This window comes from Myotis yumanensis, unplaced genomic scaffold (genome assembly GCF_028538775.1).
Source record: "Myotis yumanensis isolate MYYU_CA2020_CCGP unplaced genomic scaffold, mMyoYum1.0.hap1 SCAF_1, whole genome shotgun sequence".
Classification (NCBI taxonomy): Eukaryota; Metazoa; Chordata; class Mammalia; order Chiroptera; family Vespertilionidae; genus Myotis; species Myotis yumanensis.
Genome location: NW_027223752.1, coordinates 32,414,108 through 32,433,818, shown reverse-complemented (window position 1 = coordinate 32,433,818; position 19,711 = coordinate 32,414,108). Strand labels below are relative to the sequence as shown.

The 19,711-nt window shown below is 35.3% G+C and overlaps 1 protein-coding gene across 1 annotated transcript in view; it reads left to right on the top strand.

The window, feature by feature from the left end:
* PCNX1 (pecanex 1) overlaps nt 1-19,711 on the top strand; it is a 161,880-nt gene that overhangs the window by 68,603 nt on the left and 73,566 nt on the right. The window contains 4 exon segments of the mRNA XM_070417286.1: nt 1,007-1,191; nt 15,025-15,115; nt 16,593-16,650; nt 18,719-18,936. Of these exon segments, the coding sequence (XP_070273387.1) occupies nt 1,007-1,191; nt 15,025-15,115; nt 16,593-16,650; nt 18,719-18,936 (552 nt within the window).

Here is a 19,711-nt window from a genome sequence, read left to right as displayed (position 1 = left end):
TAAATTTGTGTATTGTACTGATATTAAAATTCACAGTGTTTTAAAATAAATATATAAAAATATAAAATGAGTTAAGAATATAGTTTCTTAATTTAGATAATTTTTAGATAAATAATTTTAATAAATCAGTTTATAAGCACAAAATACTAAGTGTTTTAAGAATATTATTAAATTTAGAAAAGTTAATAATAACCCTTGAGAAATTACTGGTTTCCAAATTATTTTTAAGATTTTCTAAAATGATGGTTCTTGTTAATGGTTTGGAGAAAGGTACTAACAAAATTTAAGGGAACATAATTATTGTTAACTAACACCTTGTGTATAAGGCCTATAGCCTTACTTCAGAAGTATATGGGCTTTTCATAGAGAAAAACTCTTCATACTATATATTATACTTCTTCTAGTGTCCTAGTGGTCATTAATTCACTCAGTTGAGTTGGTGTTTGTTATTCAGGTTCTCTTGCACTAGTTTGTGACTTTTTTAAATTCAAAATTGTCATCTTGGTCGAATTTCATAAATATTCTTTGGTTTTCAGGTGGGTAGAAATTTGGTTTCATTGTGAATTTGAGATTTCAGAACATTTGAAAGAACAACTCTAGAATTAGTATTACAAGTTATAAATAAAAGTGTGTATTTAACTGAAAAATAGGATTTAATTGGGAACAGCTACAACCCACATATATTTTATGTACTTGTGATTCTTTTTTGCTGCATTCTCTTTTCTTATACTAGAACCTTTTTTGGTTCGAGGTGGGAAAAAAGTCACAGATTGATTGATTTACATATACATTAAATGTTTACTGCGCTCATCACTATGAATCAGATTTCTAAGGACCAGAAAACTTAAGCCGGCAGTATGATCTGTATATTTACAAAGTTAATTAGTTCTTAGGTTACATTAGAAAAAAAATTTTTTAAATTAGTTTTTTCTATATTGACTTCATTCTAGCTATTGTTTTCTCTTTTCTTCCCTGTAATGTCTCCCCAATCCATGTTTTTTCCTAGCCTTCAAGATGGGCAGCAAGGCCAGCAGTCCACAGCCCAGGTCAAAGGCCAGTCCCGCCCCCCTTCCCAGGCTGCAGTGCTCAGTGCTAGTGCCTCCTTGCTGGTGAGAAATGGGAGTGTCCACTTAGAAGCATCACATGACAATGCATCTGCTGTAGGCGGCAGCAGTTTGCACGATGAACTTGGTATGCAGGCCTTATGTAATCTTGGTGATAGAAACTTTAATGCAGCAGATAATGGGTAACAGTGATTGCAGTTCTTTCTTGAGAGAGCACTTTTGACAGGATTTGCCCTTCGTGTAAGGAACATTTGACATTTGCTTTTCCCTTTTCTGTTTCAAAGGTTATTTTGTATTTTCTTTTGAGCATGTCTATTATTAATAGGTAGTTAAATGGATTAATGAATGCTCACACGAATGGTTTGGGCAGTTCTGTTATTCCTTGGCATTATTTGTACCACGTGGGAAAATGTTGATTTAAAAAAATTATTTTGATTAAGCCTTACTTTCTTTGAATTCTCTGCATGTGCTGCATGAAAGGCAAAATTGCTTACTAATGGTCTGTACTATAGAATCTTTTAGTTATTGTATATTTCACTTCCATGTTCATCACCTGACTTTGAGGACTTTATGGCTCTATACTAATATCAAATAAGAACTTCATAAAGTTTTTCTTCTTGTGTTAATAAATTTATAAATATAAGTTATTAGTTAATTCTCAGAGGGGTTGTATAGTCTAAAGCCTTAATGAATATCCACTCAAATACCAGTTTCATGCCTTCATGACAGTGTCTTATACTACTTTGGTTTTTATTTCTCTGTACAGTTTCTCTTTCTTGTGCTCAGATGCAGGTTATTAACAATTTAAATAAATATAATTAAATTCTTATTAAAAAGTACACATTTGAAGGGATTCCATTTGTTTACTGTGATTTTGTTTATCCATATTATAACTACCTTTCATTTATAAAGATAATAATCCAGTTGATGCTTTGATTAGAAGGATATGTGGTGTAAGGTGCCCAAATTGGGTATAATATTTAGAGAAATAATATTTATTGGGTATAATATTTAGAGAAATAATATTTATTTTTTCTCTTTCCATTTTGTAATAATCTTTAGTTACAAGAGATACTAATAAATATTAGATATGCATATTGATGAAAATAATCTTTAGCAAATCTTATAGAAACTTGAAAATGGTCATCTAAGATACTTATTATATTAGAATGTGTGATGATTTCTAAATAAAATGAGAGGACAAAACATTTTAAGTTTAGAATGTTTTGGCTTTTGAGTTTGTAATTTAAAGAAGCAAGGGAGTCCATAAGGAGGGTGTTTGAGAGAAAGTAAGATAGACTTCAGTTTAGTTACTTGCTTTGACTTAAAACATAGTGATATATTTTTAATTGCAAGTATAGTCAGTTAATAATATCTTTTTATTAGTATTTCCCTCAGGTTAACCCAAAGTTTCTATGAACAGAGGACTTATAAAATTTGTGCTTATAAAATTACAGTCACCATCACCATTCCTATTGGGTTTATGGTAGTAGATTAGCTAAAATAGGCTTAGTTTTGACCTATTTGGATTTTTAGACTTTTGTCAAATCAAGCATAAAATTAAACAGTAAATGATTTTTCTCAATAAAAATCTCACTCTAAATACACATGCAGATTATTGAAAACTAGAGGTCCGGTGCATGAAAATTCATGTACTGGAAGGGGGGAGGGTCCCTCAGCCTGACCTGCCCCCTCTCATAGTCCAGGAGCCCTCAGGGGTGGGAGGCGACCCGGCAATCAGGGGAAGGTGATGCCCCATCACACCTCTGCTGCTGCTGCTGCCAGCAGTGCAAGCCTCAGCCTGCCCTGGTTGCCTGAGCCTCGGGCAGCCCTGGGTGGCTGGGCAGCTGCCATCTGAGGCTTGCCTGCATCTTGGGCCGGCCCTGGGGGGCTAAGGGGACTGGGGGACTCCAGAAGCAGGCGCACGGAGCGCTGGGCCTGCGTAGGGGCGGGCCCGGTCTTGCTGCGCACCTGCCGCCCCAGCAGGGCTGAGGGGACTGGGCACCGCCATCTTTGAGGGTGTGGCAATCAATTAGCATAGTCCCTCCTTATTGGCTGTGGGTGCTGCCATCTTTGAGGGTAGGGCAGTCAGTTAGCATATTCCCTCATTGGCTGTGGGCGCCACCATCTTTGAGGGTGGGGCAATCAATTAGCATATTCCCTCCTTATTGGCTGTGGGCACCGCCATCTTTGCAATGGTGTGAGGGTCAATTAGCACATTCCCTCATTATTAGATAGGATATGTATATACTAGAGGCCTGGTGCATGGATTTGTGCACCATTGGGGTCCCTTCGCCTGGCCTGCACCCTCTCGCAATCCAGGACCCCTCGGGGCATGTCGGAGGCCCAGTGTATGGATTCGACCCGATCCCCGCAGGCCAGGCTGAGGGACCCCACAGTGCACGAACCCGTGCACTGGGCCTCTAGTATGCATGTCAGATCTTTGGTTAAGCTCTTCCTGCCCTCCCATCTCCCCCGGTCCCTCTGAGATTCATCAGTCTGTTCCATGTTTCCATGCCTGTGTGTTGAGCATCTACCCCCTGGTGGTCAGTGTGTGCCATAGCTATCGGTGGCACGGTCGCTTAGGCTTTTATATATATAGATGAGTTATGTTGACAGTTCTGAAGATAAAAAGGTTCTTCAGATTGGAGGTGCTTGAGCATCTGTTGGTGAATATTCAGGATATTCTCTTGAAATTTAGATTTTTTTCTTTTATATTAGCTGCTTTCTGATAGCTAGTTCTTGGTAGCTGAATGCTGTCAAATTGAATACATGGTAAAAATGAACAAAAACCAAGCAATCAATGGACAGTGTCTATTGTTCCATAGCACATAAAGTTGGCTGAAAAAGATTCTGAAAATGAACTGCATTTGAGCTTAAAAGAGGTGGTAGACATTGATTTTTTATAATATAGTATACTAGAATATTTTTGTTGCATAGTTTAATTTTCTTTTTTTTTTTTTTTAAATATATATATTTTATTGATTTTTTACAGAGAGGAAGGGAGAGGGATAGAGAGTGAGAAACATCGATGAGAGAGAAACATCGATCAGCTGCCTCCTGCACACTCCCCACTGGGGATGTGCCTGCAACCAAGGTACATGCCCTTGACTGGAATCGAACCTGAGATCCTTGAGTCCGCAGGCCGATGCTCTATCCACTGAGCCAAACCAGTTAGGGCAATAGTTTAATTTTCTACATGATTTCAGTTAACAATAGTAAGATAATTTTGTGTTAATGAATTTGGTATTATATACTAGTAATCAAATATATTAAAGATAGCCATGATATTCCCTAAAAGTAGAGTTATTTACCAAAATTACTCCTTTCCAAATTTAGCTCCTTTAATTGAAAAATTTTAAGTGTACACTATTTATGTTTGAAAATGTATACATACACGTAATACATTTACATAAAATAATACACATATACACACTCAAAATTACATATATACACTCATACACACACACACACACACACACATATACTTGAGTGTATATAAATCTTTGTATATGTAATAAATGTGCTTGTCACTTTCTCCTATCTCTCCTGGACCCATGTCACATGGCAACTTCAAGCAAGAGAGAATATGCCCAGCCGAAATTCAGTGTGGGGAAGGTCCTATTATTAAAGGAAAAAATATATATATATTTGAGTGCATATAAATGTTTGTATATGTAATAATTGTGTGTTTACTTTTAAACTGAGGAATAGCCCTTTTGGATTAAAAGAAACTTATAGTCAAGCATTATTTAATTAAAAGTATAGGTAGTTTACTTTAACTGTTTTCTATATCTTTACTCTGCGATGTCATAGTAGACAACCGCATTTATTTCCTATAATGAGAAGCCTTATTTCTCTATGTATTTTGACTAGAATTTCAAGGTTCTTAGGTAAAACTGAATAATAAGTATAAAATTTAAAACCTGGTTGGGAACATTTGGGTGGTTTTCTTTCTTATTGATAGACATCATTTCCATGCAGACTTATTTTTAAAAAGGTTCCAATGATGGAAGTTATGGATAGGTTTTAAAATTTACAATTTTGAAAAGGAAACTACTATAAAAGAATTTCTCAAATTCTTCAATGTTGCTCATTAAAAAAAACACATCTTAAAGTTTAATTTCCTTCTCATCAAACTTTCATTGGACTTGTTTGTTTGCCGTTGATTTCCTACTATATTCTGAATTAAATTGCAGTTTTACTAAATAAAACAAGGTGTGCTTAGTGCCCAGATAAGTCAAACAAGAGATTCTGAATTCAGATAACCTTATATCTATTAAGCTTTTTCTATAAAATTTAGCAATCATTTCTCAGTTGTTATGTGAATTCCAATTCCTATTTTGAATTAAGTTGAATAAATTGATGCAGTGATGAAACATGCTATTGTAGTTGATAGTTAAACTTAATATATAACACATCCTCTCAGAGGAAATGTTCCAGATAAGATCAGATAAAACAGGAAAATGTTTGTGTGTTTTTTCCCTGTGTATGAAATTAGTGGTGGATAATTGCTTTGAAAAAATATATACAAAATTAGTTTATTTTCATGTAAAAATGCTGTTATAATGAAAACGAGTTAAGCCTTTTCTAATTTCATTAATGTATTAGAGGTTTAAATAGTGGTAAGTGAATTGGTTTTCTAAAGTATTCTTTTGTTTCATTATTGTACGAGGTTTGACAAAGAAGGTATTCTTTGAGATAATCCACTTTACTGCAGAACTTATTAACTTGAAAATGTAGTCAGCTCTAGCAAAAGACTTAAAGGAAATCTGGCACTACCTTACTGCCCTTGTTATTAAGCAGTTTACAGCAACTGTGCATTATGAAGCAGAAACATGATTTGAGGCTTTAAAAATTTTCACTTTAAAAGGCAGAGACTCAGATGATCTGCACTTTTAGCGAGTTTAATAGAGTTATTCTGGTGTTTAAAAAAGATTATATGTGTTTGTACTATTCTGTAGCATTTTGGGGTACATCATAAGTACTTTTCCTTACTGCTATGAATACAGAGTTAAGAGGCTATAAGGGACCTTTAAGTCTATTTCGGTCTCCTATGTTATGGTTGATAATTTTTATTTATCTAAACAAAAATTTACATTTTTTTTTGGCAGCAACCTTGATCTTATCCTTTATTGTTACATTTATTTATTTATTTATTTATTATTGATTCTAGAGAGAGAGGAAGGGAGAGGGAGAGAGAGAGAGACAAGCATTGATGTGAGAGAGAAACATTGATTGGTTGCCTCCTGCATTGACCACATCCCTGGGATCAAACCTAAAACCTGGATATGTATCCCGACCGGGAATCAAACCTGCAACCTTAGGTGCATGGGGCCATGCTCAATCAACTGCGTAATACCAGCCCGGGCTACTGTTATTTTTTGAATACAAAAACTACTAAATTCTATTTTTTCTTTATTTTTTGTGTTGAGGGCAATATAAAGTATATATAAATGAAAGTAAAATGTTTCTTTTGATACAATAAAAATGCTATATCTAGAAGGAAGAAGTGTTAAAGGGTCAGGATATATTCTTATACTTCCTTTTGATAAAATTAGAACATTTCCCGTTCTTTTTTTTTTATTTTTTATTTTTCCCATTCTTATAATGGATCTACAAATTAAGAAATACTGGAAAATAAAATGAAGAAATGAAGTGTCTGTAATCTCATCACTTAAAGATATTCACTATTAATATTTTATAATTTTTTCTTTCTTTTATAATGCTCACATGTATATTTTTCTAAAACAGAATTGGGATCATGCTGTGTGTCTTTTGGGCTACTGATTTATCAAAAGGGGTAATAATGATATCTACTTCATAGGTTTATGGTGAAGGTTATATCTTAAAATATGCAAAGCAATTAGAACTGTGCACAGTACCTGGCAATAGTAAGTCAGTTACATGAATGCTCTTTGTGTCATTAATATTTATCATAATTTCTTCGACCAGTAACTAACCCCATTGTTAGTATTCAATATAATTCCTGATATTTTCTGTTGTAATGAACACTCTGTTGAACATCCTTACGTACTGTTTTCTGTACAGCAGAGATTATTTTCTTTAGGGTAGATATATTGAAATGGAATAACCAGTCAAGGGGAGTAAACATCGGGGCTTTGATGTATATACTCTTAATTGCTTTATGGAAGCTTGTACCGTTTACACTTTCTCAGGCAGGGTTTGAGAGTGTCTGTTTTATCCCCACAAATATTGTAAATTAAAAATAAACCTAGATAAATTTTATTTCATCTATTCTAACTCCATCCTCTAGATATTGCTCAGAAGTTTTTAATACATACTGTGCATAGACAACTGGCATATTATTTTTAAAAGCTTGGATGCCAGAACTGCTAATCTAGGAATTGGATGGACATCAGCAAGGGCTGGTTAAGATGTCTGATTAACCTCTTACTCCTCTGTTGTAAAGAATTCATTGAAGCACTAAATTAAATTATCTGCTTTCTAAGATTAACATTCTAAATTAAAGTTGATTACTGTATGCATTAGTTGGAATATAGGTTAGATCCTTTTAAAAAATATATATTTTTATCGATTTCAAATAGGAAGGGAGAAGGAGAGAGAGAAACATCAATGATGAGAGAGAATCATTGATTGATTGCCTCCTGCACACCCCCTACTGGGGATCGAGCCTGCAGCACAGGCATGTGCCCTTGACCAGAATTGAACCCCGGACACTTCGGTCCGCAGGCCGACGCTCTATCACTGAGCCAAACTGACCAGGGCTGGGTAAAATTCTGTAATGTAGGAATCCATCCCCCCGCCCCCCCCCCGCCTCAAGTCAGTGACTGAAATAAAAGTTTACATTTCCTTCTTTACATTCTAATGAGAGCTTTCCCTAGCAGATGGGCTGGTTCTGTTTTCTTCCACATGTGGCTTCCCTACCTCCTCTATAGTGACTGCTTCAGTTGTTGACATATCCCCAGAAAACAGAAAGGGAGGGGAAGTTAAAAAAATGTTAAGGACAGGTAGCCTTTATAAACTTTAAGATTGTGACTTGGGAAATGTGCCTGTCACTTTCTCCTACCTCCCCTGGACCCATGTCCACGGCAACTTCAAGCAAGAGAAGAAATATCTCTAACTAGGTGAATATGCCCAGCCGAAATTCAGTGTGGGGAAGGTCCTGTTATTAAAGGAATACGCAGAGAATGAGTACTGGAGGTCAGTCATCAGTCTGCCACTGTAAGACAAAAAACACTTCAATAAGATAAAGATTAATGACCTAGAAAAGTTGAGAGTTTAAAGAAATACAAGCGACTTACAATTATGGGCAAACAGCTCAGCTCTGCTTATAATTTTTAAAGTTGCAAATTAAAAATGGAATTGGGATATTTTTCATCCATTGAATATGTAGTGATATTCATTGTTGGGAAGGGTTTGGAAACATAGACAACTAAAAGACTGAATGTTTTTTACCCTGGCTAGTTCCTCCGTGGTTAGAGCATTGGCCCGTGGGCCAAAGGGTCACAGGGCAATCCCTAGGTTGCAGGTTTGATCCCCAGCCCCAGTCAGGGCATATGTGGGAGACAACCAATCGATGTGTCTCCCTCACATGGATGTTTCTCTCTCTCTTCCCTTTTCCCTTTTACTCTGTCTAGGAATCAATGGAAAAAAATATCTTTGGGTGACGATTAACCAAAATTTTGAAAATTTTAAACAACCTAAATGTCTCTTCCTAGAGAACCCTTAAATAAATGATAGTACATCAATATAATGTACTATTCAGAACTTGTTGCATCTATATTATTGACATGAATAGCTAAGCTATTTAGTAAGCAAAAGAAGTAAATTTTGGAAAGTGTGTGTGCGGAGAATGATGCATTTGTCTTGGGACAAAATGTATTAAAATTGTTCAGAAGAACACAAGTTGCTCTCTGCAGTAGCAGAGAACACAAGTTGTCTCTGGGGAGTGTGGAACTTCATTTTATACACTATTTTTGAATCTTCTGATGCATAGTATTTTTTAAATGAAGCACAAAAACACAACAACAAATACCACCCACTCTCCAAAAATCTTGGTTGTTATTTTGTGGGAATTTCACTGACTACATGCTGTATTAACCCTCACCATTTACTTAGATTCTTTCCTGACCAGTCTTTTTTTCTTTGTTTTTAAATCAATTTTATTGATATATTATTTAGGTATGATAAATTGCATCCATTTAACATGTACAGTTTGATGAGCTTTAACGGATGTGCATACCTGTGAAATACCACAGAACATTTCCATCATCTTTAAAAAATTCTTGAATGAGGCCTTTGCCATCATGCCTCCTCCACCTCTGACCTCAGGCAGCCACTGTGTATTTTACGTCATACGGTTTTCCTTCTCCAAGAAGTTCATATAAATGCAGTTGTACAATTTGTGGGCCTTTGTATTTCGTTTTAGCTTCAAATGACACTTTTGAGATTCACCATGATGTTGCATGTGTTCGTAGTTCCTTGGTGTTGCTGAGTATTATTCCATTGTGTAAGCATATTATATATCCATTCGTCTGTTAATGGATGCTTGCATTGTTTCCAGTTTTTGGCTGTTGCAAATAAAACTAACGAACTGTTTTTGCAATGTTTGCGAATTCAAGTTATCATTCCCGACATTTGCTATTTGTCAGCTTTTTAAATTTTACTTCTAATGGATGTATATGGTATCTTATTGTGCTTTAAATTTACATTTCTCTTATGACTAAGGATGATGAGCATCTTTTGATGTGCTTATTGGCCGTACATGTATCTTCTTTTGTGAATTGTGTTCAAATCATTTATTCACTTTTAAAATCGAATTGTTTGTCTTTACTGAGGTGTAAGAGTTCTTTTCATATTGTACATACAGCTAATCTGTCAGATAAATACAAATTACAAATATTTTCTCCCATTCTGTGGTTTGCCTTTTTGTTTACTTGATCACTTGTGATGTCATCAATATCATTGTTGTGGATTATTTAAACAAGATAAAAAAAATGTGAGCAAATGATCAAATCATAGCAGAATATGAACTTGTACATTCACTTTTAGAAGAGTCCCCTGATCTAGTGATTAGACAGTGGGAGTGAAGACAACGGTGAAGTAAGGCAGGTCCTGTTAAGTCAGAACTAGAGAACTATGGCCATGTCAGTAAATATATCAGTAAGTAAATCTCTTTTACTGTTGCCAAGCAGTAGTCTTATCAGTCTTTCCTTCCCAGTCCTCAAAAGCTCTCTTCTGAACCAGCCTCTTTGTTCTTGTACCTGCCCTTTCCTTCGTCTTCTCCTGTTTTAAAAACCGAGCATAGTGTTAAACATTCCAGGAAGAGAAGGACTGGTTCTCAATATTGGAACTTTTAATTAATAAGAGCATAGTGACTTGATTTCCATTGTAGCACTGGAGTTAAAGCACTTTTAAAAGCCTGAGGCTTTTGGTCTAGGACAGGGGTTGGCAAACTATAGCCTTAGAGCAAAATCCAGCTTGTAAATAAAAGAAATATGTATTTATTTATGATTTTGCTGTGGCTGCTTTCATATAGTGGCAGATTTCAGTTGTTCCAAAAGAGACCGTCTGGCTCACAAAGCTTAGATATTTACCTAGCCTTTTACAGAAAGTTTCCTGGCTTCTTGTCTAGGGAGAAACAAGTCCATTAACCTATAATAAGCAGCAATAAAATGAGTAATTTCTATCTGGTTGAAAACAAATGTTTCCTCAGAGACTCATAATCACCACTCATGATAATAAGGGGGGTACTATCCAAGGCCTTCTCTCAAAAATATAATAATACTAGTGGCCTGGTGCACAAAATTCATGCGGGGGGGGGGGGCGTTGTCTCTCAGCCCAGCCTGCACCCTCTCCAATCTGGGACCCCTCGGGGGATCGGGCTTAAACCGGCAGTCCCTCTTGCAATATGGGACCGCTGGCTCCTAACCACACTCATCTGCCTGCCTGCCTGATCACCCCTAACCACTCTGCCTGCCGGCCTGCTCACCCCCAACTGCCTCCCCCACCCCCCGCCGGCCTCACCGCCCCCAAATGCTCTCCCCTCCTGGCCTGATCGCCCCTAACTGCCTCTGCCTCGGCCCCACCACCGTGGCTTTGTCTGGAAGTTCTCCTGGTCTAATTAGCATATTACCCTTTTATTAGTATAGATATCCAATTCATATCACCATCAGAAATAAGCTCTTTTTGTAGAATACATAAGTTAGTCATATAGATAGATGTATGTGATCCTTTAACAACCTTCTAAAAAACATTATAAAGCTGCCTCTCTTGTATGTCTCTCTGCTCTTTTTTTTTTTTTTTTAAATATATTTTATTGATTTTTTACAGAGAAGAAGGGAGAGGGATAGAGAGTTAGAAACATTGATGAGAGAGATCGATCAGCTGCCTCCTGCCCGCCCCCCACTGGGGATGTGCCCGCAACCAGGGTACATGCCCTTGACTGGAATCGAACCCAGGACCCTTGAGTCCGCAGGCCGACGCTCTATCCACTGAGCCAAACCGGTTCGGCATGTCTCTCTGCTCTTGTAGCCCCATCTGCCCTAAGAGCGATACTAGAAAAGTGCTTTCAACTAAGACAATGTGTCAGGGTTGGGTTTGGAGGATGCAGACTGAACAGATGATTTGTCCTTCTGTTCACCCACCTCCTTTCAGGATACATCGGTAAAATCAGTGACATCAAGAAACAAATAGTTGGGTTTCTTGGGTGAGCACTACTCTTACAGTCTGGATGCATTTAACTTTGTGTCATGTGGTGAGGATTTTATTTGTAGGACAAGTTAGAGAATCCTATTCATTTCTCATGTCTTTTTTCAGGTTTTTTGCCAGTGTTTATTTGAATTTGTCTGTTCCACCATTTGTTCCTTCAGGCACATGCTTCAAGTGTCCTAAGTCAGTATCCAGTTTCACTCATCTTCCTGTTCATCATTTATAAATTGACCTTTGGTAGAAATTCCAGCCTCCATCTTGTTTGTTTTGTCAGAAATGGATTTATTTCTTTTTTAAATTGTGACAAAGCCATTTTATTAGATATAATTAATTATGACCTGGGAGTGGAATTATGATGATATGACTTGCTTGATAATCATAATTCATGTGAAGAAGATATACTTCATTGATGTTCTACTTTCTTCCCAATTCATGATCATTAGAAATTATATTTAAATTAAAAAATAATGTTAAGATAGGGTTATTGATAAGGACACATTTTACTTTGCATCTGAAGGTTAACTATGATCATGATTTTAATCTCAAAATGAGATATATGTGAAATTGTTATGCATTCTAAGAAGATTTGGACAAATTTAAAATATTCTTCATCTTTATAAACCAAAGCAATATATACTTATTTCTGTTCTGGTTATTTTTGAAGATGCCTTTAAGTTATCATATTAATACATTAAAATGTTACTAAGCTTTCACTGAAGCCAAGGTAAATATTTTTAAGTGTAATTTTTTTTCTGAGTTGCTTATCTTTTAAATAGAATTTGTTACTTCTGAAGTGCTGTCAGTTTCCCAGCCCAAAGATATACGGGACATAGAATCTGTTCTGTTAGTGGAGTAAACTTGGGAATACACCAGAAAGCCTTAATAGGATGTTAGTTTGTTCTGACATGTGTCATGTATATTTTTAAAAATCTTAACATGTTCTTACAGTTAGTAGGTAGACAAAAGCTTCTTAGGAAAAAATAAAAAGTACTGTTGAAGTTGTGCACATTTGATAAAATTAAAGCTGCTTGTTTCTTAGACATGTTTTATGTTTCTGTTTAAATTTCTAAGTTTTATTACTCGTATAGTTTGATAGAAGCATTCAGAGTTGTAGATTTATATAGTAATAGAACTGCTCAATTGTTCAGCTTTCTTTCTGTCTATAAAGCTTTTGAGGGACATGCTTTATTTTTGTTTGTATTTATTTAAAATGCAACTATGTCTGTAAAAGTTTTATATTAGACACCTTTACGTAAAAGCAAGTTGTATAGTGACATAATGTTCTTTTACCTTTCCATTTTAAAATAGCAAAGAATAATATATTTAATTGACTTCAGTTGCATATAAATATTTATCCAATATCCCAAGAACAAGACTTATATTACTAAAAATTCCATGGAATACTTAAATACCAGACTGTACTTTAATAATTTAAATGCTATTAGATACAGGATTAACTTATTTATAAAATACACACAAATTATGTGATATAAAAATATTTATGCATCCATTCTTACTGGATTTCAGATACAGAAGCCAAGCTCTCTAGCTCTTTGTTACTCTGATTTGGTTATTTTATTTAACATAGGTTTAAAATTCTTCTGTATTTATGCAATCTATTATTTTGATAAGATTTTTTTCTATTAATGTAAGTTAGTTATAGTAGCATAACCAGTCTTTGATTATTCACGATGAGTGAGGAAAGAGCAGAGCATAAAAAATTGCAGTTTAAAAATAATTTTTAAATTTTAGTTAAGCCAGTATTTTATTTTTATTTTTTTCTTCAGTAACAATTTCTGCAACACACCAAACCACTTTAAAAAAATTGTCAGTAATACATTTAAGAAGTAGCTAAATTGACAGCTTGTATCATTTCATATTAGTTTATTAATCTGGTTTCTGCTAGAGGTGCTAAGAGTGAATGACTCATGACTAACAGCAGTTTGAGATAATCCACCTGCTGAATAATCCTCTTAAAAAACTGCAAAGGAACTGAGCATGTCCCAGAATGCTTTGTTTTCTTATTGCAGGAGTATATTATCCTGACAAAAAAATGCCATTACAGAAAACACTATAATAAAATACTTGGATGTTTTGTCTGATTCATAGAAAGTGCTCAAATAATCCTATTAAATAAAGTACTTTTTTTCTGATTCTAGTCCTAAATAATGAATTAATTGTTGAAATGTTCTGCAGATTCTTAAATTACGGAGGCCTTTTATTGTCATTTTTCAAGGATCCCACTTAAATAAAAATCCATATTGTATATTGTTTTCATTGTAGTTATGGAAGAGAAATCTCTTAGCCCTGCCATGAAGGTGAAATTGCCCTTTAATATTATTCATATTCATAACCTCAGTAATTCCAGCTAGTAAAACAAAAACCTTGTAAATACTCTAAAAGCAGCCTGGACTAGACCTATATGATTTTAGAAGTGTGTACCTCTTCTCATTGCCTTGCTGGAAATTTATATTTATATATTTGTGCTCCCTAACTCACCATTGATATGGACTAGCATAGATTGTCAACGAAGAGAATGAATTTCAGACAGTACAGATTTTTAAAATTCCATTATCAGAAATAATTTTATCTTATAGAGTTTGTTTTAAGACAGTTTTTTTAAACCACTATTTCTTTACAACCAACATACTTTCTAAACCTTTTATCAGTTTATCAGACAAGTGCTACTTGTCTGTACAAGTAGTATTCTTAAATTTTTTCAGAGTTCTTGTAGAACCATACAACTAGTAATGTTCATTAAATACTGTAATTTTATTACCAACATTATTATATTTTATCCTTATATCCATTTTGACAATCTTCATCTTTTTCTAAAAACACACACCAAACAAACAGAACTCTGAAGGTAATCACACAAATTTGTTGTCTTGCAGTTTGAACTGTCTTAAGACAAGCAGCTTTCCCAATCGCCACTCACCACTTGTAAGTAGTCAGGTGACTTTTAAACAACATTAAATTCATTCATATGATCATTTCAGAATGTTCTGGGAGGAGAAAGAGGAGACTGGTATTGCAAAGCTGATATAATCCCTTACTTTCTATACCTGATTACGTATGTTGACATTTATATACCACTGTTTAACATTTCTTCGCAGTTCACATGCTGAATTACCTGCCAATCACTTCTTTTAAAATATTTTGGAACGGTTACAGCAAATTTTCTTGAATTGTAACATTTAAAATTTAGTGTTTGTTGAAGGAAAAATTCTGATTATTCTTTTTTTAAAAATCACTTATTTGCTAGGTAAATTCTCTTCTACGCTTTATGAGACTGGTGGCTGTGATATGTCACTTGTGAATTTTGAACCAGCAGCAAGAAGAGCATCCAATATCTGGTATGTGTGAAATCATTTTAGGAGGGTGTGTGTACTTGCATATATTTGCTGTGTTTAAAGTTTTTAAGCCTTTAGATGTAAATGTTGTTTGAAAACATTTGTTTATATTGGCTTAAATAATTTGTCATAGTGCATTTGTCTCTAGAGAGTTAAAATAGAATATGTTGCTATGGGAAAAGGAAACCATTATTCTTAAAACAAAAGCTATTCTGTGTTTTTAAAAATAAAGTAAAAATTTCCTGTTGATTTTATAGTGAGACAGTGGTTTGCACAGTTGCGAATTTAACTATAGATTTCATTGTAAATATATGATGTAAAAAAAGCTTATTAAAAATATTTACACAAATAAGTTCATACCCATCCATTCTCTTGTGTATAATTAAAATTTTTCACTTCCTTTAAGGGGTTGGTCAAATATCTTAAATGATCAGTTTTCATTTGTTTTAAAATGTGTTTACTAGCTATAAAGAAGATGGAATTTCTTAAATTATGGGTCATATGTTACATTTAGTTTCTTTTTTCATCTTCCCTTAGGAAGGAATTATATAAAATAATGATGAAGGTAGAAAAACAAATAAGAACTTAGAAATCTTAATCATATGACATAATTATAGCTTAGAATGTGTTAAATTTTTTTGTAAAATTTTAATCATATTCATCTATGTAAGTTGCTGCTTTGAAATACATTACTGATGAATTAATTCACTGTTTTCACTAGGGTCATTTGATTATTATATTAGGATTTCCATTTAATAATGGACACACCTATTTAAATGTACACATCTATGGGCAATTCACCTAGTTTTTTTTTAAGTTTTGAGGTTTTATATAAAGCAACAGGATCTATAATCACGTAGATGAAAAGTCACTTATCTGCTGAAAAGATAAAACATTTAGAAAATCATATCCTTTATGCTCCTTTAGTTTCAGAATTCGTGTCAAAAATGATTAAGTTGGTGTGTTAGGTATTTTGTAGCAGTCGAAACAGTAGGAGAATGGAGCAATGGAAACAATTATGTTTAATTCAAGACAAAAACAATTGCTTACACCATAAATGTGGTAAGGTCTCACAGTTAAATCTAAGCTTGACCTGTGGACACTGAATTGTGTTTCTAGGCCATTATAGCTAAATTTATCATGAGTCCAGGCAATACGTTTGTTGCTTTCTTAAACACTCTTGAGAAGAACCTTGTGATAAAGGTACTATCATCCTGTTACTGATGAGGGAAACTGAAGTATAAAAAAGTTGGGTAATGTGTCCAAAATCTCATTCACCTGGTGAAGAATTTTGAATGTAGATACTTTGACCCAGAGACTATGTTCTTAATCACAACTCTAGGAAAATGATATTTTGCATTTTGAAGTTGATGTAGAAAAGTGAAGACACTGTAAATATCAAACACTGTTAAATGATTTGTTTTTTTCCTGTTACCTGGCAAGCTCTTTATTCCCTAAAGTCTTTTTCATTTTATTTTAGTGATACCGATTCTCATGTATCCAGTTCTACCTCAGTTCGATTTTATCCACACGACGTGGTAAGTTTTCCTTTACTTTTATAAAACAATGCGCTTTCAGATTAAGTTACTACACAAATCAGAAAAAGGAATTCTGTTGAAAAATATGGCAAAATACTTTTGCTGTCCCATAGTACATCTCTTCTTAGTAGTCCTTTGTTAAACAAATATGGAACATCAGTAAGTTTAATTAGCTATATATGAATCAATTATTAGGCTTTTGAGAGTATCTTGTAAAGATTACTTTACTCACCAATGCCATAATCTGGTTTTGCCATTTTTTTATGGTTTCATTTTAAAATTTTACTTTGAATATTATGATTTTGGGGTAGTTATTTATTGGTTAACTACCAGTTATTTTTATACCAATGTATATGTTTTGGAAGCTTAGTGATGATATCACTGTATAAAAAATATGCCACATAAAAAAAATGTGCCACATAAAATACAGTGAGGATATTGTAAAAAGATAATACTGCCTTTGCCATCAAAATGTATACTAGTATACTGAAGTTGGGAAAGACAAAATGGATGTAATCCTTATAAATAACACATAAGAGGTATAGGTAGATAAATATAGTGCCAAAGGGATTAATTATTGGCAGCTTCCTGAAGATGCAGAGTTGTGAACAGGGTTTTAAGACCATAGGTGTAAGATGGCATAGAGCAAAGGTTTTTAACTAGTGGACATTTGGCAATGTTTGGAAACACTTTCGCTTGTCACAGGAGGGGGAATGCTACTGGTCTATAGTGGATAGAAGCCAGGGATGCTGTTAAGTATCCTATAGTGGACAGCCCAACTCCCACATTATAGAATGATCTGGCTCACAATTCCTGTAATGTCAGGGTTGAGGAACCCTGGCATAGAGCATAAGATGAAGTGTTTGGGGAAGTCTTTGTGAATGTTTAGAGATAGTGGCTGTGTTATATATAGAAATTAAGTTTTCTTGATTATATCTACACTAGAGGCCTGGTGCAGGAATTCATGCACCAATGGGGTCTCTCGGCCTGGCCTGTGGAATCAGGCCGAAACTGGCTCTCCGCCATCTCCCGAGGGGTCCTGGATTGCGAGAGGGCGCAGGCCAGGCCAAGGGACCCATCAGTGCATGATTGGAGCTGGGGAGGGGCGTGGGAGGTTGGCCAGCTGGGGAGGGACAGGGACCGCAGGAGGGCTCCAGGGCATGTCTGGCCAGTCTCACTCAGTCCTGATTGGCCGGACTCCAGCAGCAAGCTAACCTACTGGTCGGAGCATCTGCCCCTTGATAGTCAGTGCACATCATAGCGAGCGGTTGAGTGGCCTTAGCATATCATTAGCATATTACCCTTTGATTGGTTGAGCGGCTGACCAGACAACCGGACACTTAGCATATTAGGTTTTTATTATATAGGATATGTGTTGAAAAGTAAAAACTCCCTATGTGCTGTAGTGTATTCTTGGAAGCTCCATAGGAAAGGAAAAATGGGAAATGGTTAGTGTTCTTTGCTGATAACTGTGTGAGAGCTTTGAGATAGCAAAGTGCTGGCTTGTGCTGTGCTAGATTCAGTAAACTTTGATTCTTGCAGAGGAAGGGGAAACTTGTTTACTGGTCTGAATGAGTTAAAGCTGAAAGAAGTGTAATGTGGTAATTTCCTGTAAAGCCTAGATGAGCAGCCTGCCAAAACCAAAGGGGGCGGGTTGTAGGAGGGACTTGGAAACAACAGTAGTGATAAGACTGTAGTAAGTGAGCGTTGAAAGCACTGACTCCAGTGCAGAGGACCTTAGCTTTCACATGGCAGTGAGGTTCATAACTTACTGAGAAAAGTCCATGAATGTAGCAGGGAGAAGGGAAGCCACCCATAATTCACTGTAAATGATTTTAATGGATTTACTAGCTAAACAATCAAAATGTTAAAGTTTCAAACACTTTTCCTCATAAGACCTTCCCCAAAGACCTATTGATTAACTTTCTAATGGTCATAAAATATCCATGAGGAGTGGACTAGTATAGAAAATTAAGGAGTTTAGATAATTTCTAAGCTAATTGAGTAGCCCTTGAATGATGACTTAATTAAAGATATTTTAAGCCTTTTAACGCTGACTTCCTTTTAGCTCTCTCTCCCACAGATTCGATTGAATAGACTCTTAACCATCGATACCGATTTGTTGGAGCAACAAGACATTGATCTAAGCCCAGATCTGGCAGCTACTTACGGTCCAACAGAAGATGCTGCCCAAAAGGTTAAACACTATTACCGCTTTTGGATCCTGCCCCAGCTATGGATTGGCATTAACTTTGACAGACTCACACTTTTGTCCTTGTTTGATAGGTGAGAATATAGTGTGATATTAAAGATGTATGCAGATTTTATTTTTAAATTGAAATGTCTCTAATAACTCATTGAGGTTTTTACTTGGTTAGCATGTTGGAGATTGTTTTCTACTTTGGTCCTTTAAGAGAAAATTTAAATTAATAAGGTTCCCAAACATTGGTTCTCTTGAATTCATTAGAAACCTTTTTGTGGTGATTTTAATATGTGTATATGAAATATTCACATAATCATCAATAAGAGTCATTCAACTATATATAAAACTCAGAAAAAATGAAGTGTTAATATTTATCAGGTTATAGATAACATGACCCTAAATATAAAAGGCACAAGAGGAAACTTTTGTTTCCGATTTCTTAGCACTAATCTTTTTTTTTTAAATATATTTTATTGATTTTTTTTTTTACAGAGAGAAAGGGAGAGGGATAGAGAGTCAGAAACATCAATGAGAGAGAAACATCGATCAGCTGCCTCCTGCACACTCCCTACCGGGTATGTGCCCGCAACCAAGGTACATGCCCCTGACCGGAATCGAACCTGTGACCCTTGAGTCCGCAGGCCAACGCTCTATCCACTGAGCCAAACCGGGTAGGGCCTTAGCACTAATCTTAATAGTAATCAATATTTAGTCTGTTATTAACTTGGTGACTAAATGCTACTTCTAGTCAACATGAAGTAACAAGAACTGGCTTTATCATCCTACCTGAAACAATGAAAAACAGACAAAATGCATGAAACAATGGTTTTCAAGAAATTGGAGATGAGACAACAAATG